This window comes from Syngnathus scovelli, chromosome 1, assembly GCF_024217435.2.
Source record: "Syngnathus scovelli strain Florida chromosome 1, RoL_Ssco_1.2, whole genome shotgun sequence".
In the NCBI taxonomy this organism is placed as follows: Eukaryota; Metazoa; Chordata; class Actinopteri; order Syngnathiformes; family Syngnathidae; genus Syngnathus; species Syngnathus scovelli.
The window spans coordinates 11,603,929-11,610,018 of record NC_090847.1 but is presented as its reverse complement, the minus strand read 5'-3'; the positions used below and the strand labels follow the sequence as shown (position 1 = coordinate 11,610,018).

The 6,090-nt window shown below is 39.9% G+C and overlaps 1 protein-coding gene across 2 annotated transcripts; it reads left to right on the top strand.

Annotated features, from left to right (window-relative positions):
• The first annotated feature begins 126 nt into the window (after window positions 1-126).
• Window positions 127-5,613, top strand: LOC125987958 (cell adhesion molecule Dscam1). Of its 2 annotated transcripts, none has more exons than XM_049752647.2 (14): window positions 127-294; window positions 369-704; window positions 1,355-1,483; window positions 1,567-1,734; window positions 1,834-1,904; window positions 2,613-2,859; window positions 3,107-3,190; window positions 3,532-3,588; window positions 3,701-3,829; window positions 3,938-4,102; window positions 4,478-4,530; window positions 4,744-4,849; window positions 4,923-4,953; window positions 5,025-5,613. In XM_049752647.2, exons 1-14 carry the CDS (start codon window positions 237-239, stop codon window positions 5,080-5,082), a joined length of 1,692 nt encoding a protein of 563 aa, XP_049608604.1. In that variant the 5' UTR covers window positions 127-236; the 3' UTR covers window positions 5,083-5,613. The 2 variants fall into 2 exon arrangements, with proteins under 2 accessions (XP_049608604.1, XP_049608595.1); XM_049752638.2 differs by having other exon boundaries at window positions 3,532-3,600.
• Window positions 5,614-6,090: the final 477 nt, after the last annotated feature.

Here is a 6,090-nt window from a genome sequence, read left to right as displayed (position 1 = left end):
ACTCAATTTCGTCTATTCATCACAGTGAAACTGCTTGTCACTTGAAAGGGAAGGAACCAAAACCGCAAAGAAGGAAGCAGACATCTTGCACATCCCACCTTGGCCTGCAGAACTGTTTGTGTGAGCACATCATAGACCCCATCATGTGACGTGGAAACTTGTCAAAAATGCAACCTCTCTGTGATCCAGTGTGATGCCCAGCAGCAGGTGAATGAAGTTCCTCAGCTGACGTTACCATGACTTATTTTGTTAGTAGATACTTCCATTTGTTTTGCATCCTCTGCCTTCTTCTAGGTAAGAGAGTTGAAAGGCCCGTCAGTATTGGTGTGCATTTAGAGTGTTTCAATGTATTTTTTTTGCCTTTGCAGAGTGCAGAGTATACTGCTTGGAGGTTCAAGTTGGGGCAGAGGTTACCTTAAAGTGCGAGTATGATGCTCGCTACTATGGCAAGCTGTCAGTGTGCTGGGGTCGAGGGCCAATCCCTATCAGGGGCTGTGCCAACGAAGTCATCAAGACGGACGGAACATTGGTAACCAGCAGACGATCCGAGCGATACTTACTCATGGGTAACATTGTGGAGGGCGACGTGTCGCTGACAATCAGACAGCTTGTGGAGAGCGACTCGGGTGTGTACGGCTGCCGTGTGGAAATCCCAGGCTGGTTCAATGACCGCAAACATCAGATGACCTTGACAGTGGTACCAGGTGAGACCCAAGACTGTATTTTGTATTGTGAGGTGAGGTGGCAAAAGTACTCACGCTCTATATAAGTAATATACAGTTACTTGTGTAAAATCAAGATTCGGATACAAGCACAAAGGTACTGTTCTAGTCAAAGTCGTTGTTAAAGTTACATTTACTTATATAAACCTTGATCACAAAAGAGTCTCAAAGGGCTTCACAGTTCACAAACATCAATGACATCATCTGGTCTAAACATGACGGACGGGCAAGAAAAAACTCAAAGAAAACCCATAACCACATATGAAGTACACAATGGTTTTACTCCTTTACTCAAGTAAAAAAAAAAAAAAAAAAAGTACTGACAGATTTAAATACAAAAAATAAAAATATTTTTAATATTTTGTATGATATGATGTGTAGGCCACAGATAAGGGTTTTCAATTTTAGGGAGTAAAAATAAAACACAAAATTCATTATTACGGTAAAGATTAAGGAAAATGTACAATGATTAAGTATTTGTCCTCAGTTTCTTCCCACCCTTGACTTTCAACCATGCTTGAGGAGCACTTTGGTCAAAAAAACTCTCAGGAAACGTGTGCACTGTGTTGCTCATCACAAGCTGAAATAACAACATTGTGACTGCATACCTAATAGCAATACTATCTTTTTAGCACGGCCTGATTCGCTAATGGTGGCGATGAGGGAGGTCAGGGACAGAACTATCACCGTCCGCTGGTCTCATGTGTTTGACGGTGGAAGACCCATCACGTCCTATAGGATTGACCTCAAGAGCAAAGAGGGTACTACAAATTTCCGGAGCATATCTCGAAATATTGTTCGGACAGTGTCTAGTTTCACATGCCCCCCCTACCCTGTCAAACAGATCAATGGGATGCTGCAGTGACAACTCACATGTCAAATCCAAACCTGACCGAGGTCACTCTGGTGGACTTGCAGCCGGCTAAGAATTACAACCTTCGCATGTTTGCGATCAACAGTCAGGGCATGAGTGATACCAGCAATGTTCTCACAGTCATCACAGAAGAAGCAGGTAAAGTAAAAAGTTATAAAGTAGTAATATTTTGGGTTTATTCAACTGAGACTTTCTTCTATTTTATGACTGTTATGCTTTTGTTTCTTTGCTGCTCAGCACCAGATGGCCCACCCTTAGACATGAGTCTACAAGCGTTCTCGTCTACAAGCATCAGAGTGTCTTGGAAGGTAAAGTTACTTTTGACAGTTTATCCAAGACCATACCAAAATCCCTCAACAAAAAAAGGTGGTTTTATGTAAAGAAAAAACAAAACAAGCAGGTTATTTAGAGTGGTACAATCACTCATCACTATTTTTAAATAAAAAAAACAGTCTCTGTTCTTTATATTTTAGTACTTTTTAAAAAATATTTATTTGCTTATTTTATTCTTTGAGAATGTTCACATTGTTAGTTGATAATGTGATTGATTTATCGTCAACAAAATGAAACTACCTGTTTTGAAAGTATATACATACATTTTGGGGGTTACAAAATCACGTGTTGGTTTAACTTTCTTCCTTTTTGTTCTAGCTGTCATCATTTATAAATAAAATATTTCATCAAAAATAAACTCCTAAACATATCGGGGGATATTTTTCCATCGCTGTTACGTGTAACATGCAGGCACGATGAAAATGATAAGCCCGAGTAGCATAGATTTTTTAGCAAGGCAGTTTCACATCTTTAGTGGACATGCATTTGAGAGCAGATACAGCAGCATCATTTTTCCCAATTTTAAAGCCTCATTCTACATACAGTACTTGCTAACTCATATTTGAATTGTTTTTATCAATACTCAATTCCGTGGCAAATTTAGATTACATTTATTTTCACTCTGGAAGGACTTTTAACATAGACACTTTTTAATAACGATTATGTTTGTGTTAACAATATAGCCTCCTAGAGCCGACCTGAGAAATGGACTTATTCGAAGGTACCGCATCAGGTACAGAGAGTTCGACCCTGTTGGTAGACATTTCAATTGGTGGCAGCACCAAAGTGTCACGGCTACACAACCACGAGAGAGCGTCATACTGAGTGGATTGAGGCCTTCCACCAAGTATGGCGTCCTCATACAGGCCGAGACCAAGGCAGGAATAGGACCGGCCTCCATTACGTCCCTATGCTACACTTTGGCTGAGAGTGAGTTATTATCCAATTAATTCAAATAATATAAAAGTACAGCACTGTACACAAGTGCGTGTGTGTGTGCGTGTGTGTGTGTGTCCGTGTGTGTGTGTGTGTGTGTGTGTGTGTGTGTGTGCGTGTGTGTGGGCGTACGTGCATATGGGTGTGTGTTTGTGTGTGTGTGTGTGTGTGTGTGTGTGTGTGTGTGTGTGTGTGTGTGTGTGTGTGTGTGTGTGTGTGTGTGTGTATTTGTTTATTTCAGTTCTCCAAACTTCCACCCAGGCAACAGTCAACACGCTCTTCACCAGTACATGGCCAATGGTAGACACCACAAGATTCATCTCAGGTACAAATAACACATACTCAGTTAAGAAAACAAACAAACAAACAAACAAACAAACAAACAAACAAACAAACAAACAAACAAAGAAACAATTAAAAATGAAAAAGAAAAGGGCAGCACAATTTTTCCTTTGTCAACCAAAAAGGAAAATTGTAATGGAAAAGTAGATTAGTATATTCCTTTTAAAACACTATTATTAATGTAACAATTATGTCCATAGTAAATCATCTTGTATTCATGTATTGTGATGCAAAAATATTAGATGGTTAAACTTTTCAAGTAATTCCAAGCACGCCATAAGTGTCTTTCTTTTTTTATCGCTCCTGCTTATTTTGTGTTCACAGATGTCACAACTCCAGATGTGTTTATTGCCAGTACAGCATGGGAACAGAGTCCCACAGGTTTTTCCTCAAGTACAGCATTTGCCGCTATGGCAGGAAATAGAATTCATGATCATCCAGAGTAATGTAAATCAAGCTAAAATATACTTTTGGGCACCTGTGTCTTTCTCAGTGCCTCCAGATCCCCCTGTTGTTGAATTGAAGGAGGTGAGAGACAACACAGTTTCTCTCTCTTGGACTCCTGGGTATGAGGGAGACACCCCAATTACCGGGTATTTTCTTGAGTATAAAGTATTGAATGGTAAGAAACAGTATAATCAGTGAAATGACGCAAACAATCTCAATAAAATAAATATTGACTGTTATTGTTCATTGATTTCAAAATTGACTTCTGTTCCAACAACCACAGGCTCGTGGGATTTTAAAAAGACAGTAGTGGACTTCAGCCCAAATCAGACAGAGGCCACCATTATCGAGATAAACCCCTCCACGTACAACATCCGTATGTTTGCCAAGAGCAGTCTGGGTACTAGTAAAGCCAGCAACATCCTCACCTTCACTACTGGAGATACAGGTGACGGTGTGACATTTTCCAACAATGTTATCTAATACCCATGTGGAATAAGAGTTTCTCTATCATAATAAACAAAACTACCGCTCCCTTCTTTGTTAGACTGAATCATGCAAAAACCGACCTCTTCCGTAGAAAAGGAATTTTGGGCCGCACTGGAGCGTAACAAAAAATAGTACAATTGTGAAGGGAAATGTTAAAACCATATATGTACTGTATCAAAATCCTCACATGAATGTAAATGTCAAATGCAAATAGTTCCCATGACAAGTAATTTTTTTTCAACTTTTTCATGCAAAAATAAGAAAAATGCATGACGTTAATTCATAGCAACTTCAATACCATAATATGCTCTGTCATTTCCTTTGCGGCTTGCAGATCATCAGCAGGATGTTTTCTCCACAACCGCAACCATTAATACTCATGCCGCAGTAAGTATGACTAAGCATGTTTAATTTTTACACTGGGTGGCCATCTAGAGCATTGGGAAGTTTCCCGGTGGGCCAGACCAATGTATGTCTGTATACCAGTCCGAGTCAAAATTGTAATCATTTCTTGTCCAACTAAAACCAAGTTTAACAGCACGGCATTGCAGTGTCCTCTAGAGGACACAAATAAGTGAAGAACGGATATTTGTCTTCTAGACGAGCTCCGAGGAAGGTGGAAGTGGTCACCTTGCTGCCATCGTTGTTCCACTTATGCTGGTGTTGTTGTTGATTGTTGCCTTAGTGACAACATGGTACTTGAGACGTAAGTGAGAGAGTGATGCTTCAGATCACTCAAGCTCCTTTTGCTTAACTGTCCACCATGTGTGCCCTCACAGGGATAAAAGTGAAAAAAGGCAACTTTAGCCTGTGAGTGTCTGCATCCTTGTCACTACATGCATTCCCAAAGGCAAGTTTGACTTATGTGTTCTCCTCCACAGATGGTTGAGTCGCGGAGCAATACTTTATAGAGGCTCTGAGTCCATGCAGGAGCTGTGAGACATGCTCCTTCAAACCATGTCAACATGAAATACAGCAATAGACCAAAAGACAAATTTTGTCAGTGTCAGAAAAAAAAAATACAGGTAACACATTGTTTGTTTTTGTTTAAATGATTTTGTCTGTTGTATAGGCTACCACCTGGATTTGAAAACAAAGTGTGAATTGTAGACTTTCAACTGCAGTGACAAAGGTATCACTGAAATACGGCATTTTATATGAAACACACAAAGAATTTTCTTGATATGCACAAAGAATTTTCTTGATATGCTTACATTTTGAAACTGCTGACTGTGAACCGTGGGATGTATGAGAAGGTGTCATTAAAAACAAATGAATTTGGACAGAATTTGAATGTGATCATTGGGGTCAAAGGCTTACAATCATGTGCGCAAATGCTTCTCGATTTAAAATGATCATTTGTAAGGCTGCGTGTCTGCCTGTTACTGACATAAACTGCTTGCTTGCTGTATCCAAGTGCCAGCAGAGGGCGTTAGGGCCCCACAATAAAGTGCGTTGCATCTCAGCCATCATCAGTGTACCATCCTCTTGAGGAGCTACTGTAGCCAAACTCGATTTCCATCCATCTGTCTGATAAATCTCTAAATTGGAGGAGATAATTTGATATGTGGGAGATTTGGGATAGTAGTCTGCCAGGATCGCCCAACAATGAGGGAACATGGGAGTGATTGCAAGTACCGTTTTTCTGCTCTTACCACATGGCACAATATTTGTACATGACTATATTTGGAAGAAGATCGAGATTCATGGGTAAAAAAGCATCTTATATTATCCCTCCAGGACAGATACAGTTGACGATGTAAATCTTGCTTGTATAACAAAATAAAGTAAATGTAGATTGTAGAGTGTGTTTGCGATCTGTAAGATGCTGCTTCTTTTCTGTCAACCACCACAGTGCTTTTGCATCAACAACGGACTTTTTTGTCATCAACTCTGCTTTCATTTGTCTCTTCAAACATTGTTAATTGCTCTCCGTGGCTCTTGAAT

Coding starts and splice junctions, on each gene's coding strand:
- LOC125987958 (XM_049752638.2), top strand. CDS start 237: ATGACTTATTTTGTTAGTAGATACTTCCATTTGTTTTGCATCCTCTGC. Junction 3,191..3,531: donor CACCACAAGATTCATCTCAG/GTACAAATAACA, acceptor TTGTGTTCACAG/ATGTCACAACTCCAGATGTG. Junction 3,830..3,937: donor TGAGTATAAAGTATTGAATG/GTAAGAAACAGT, acceptor CAACAACCACAG/GCTCGTGGGATTTTAAAAAG.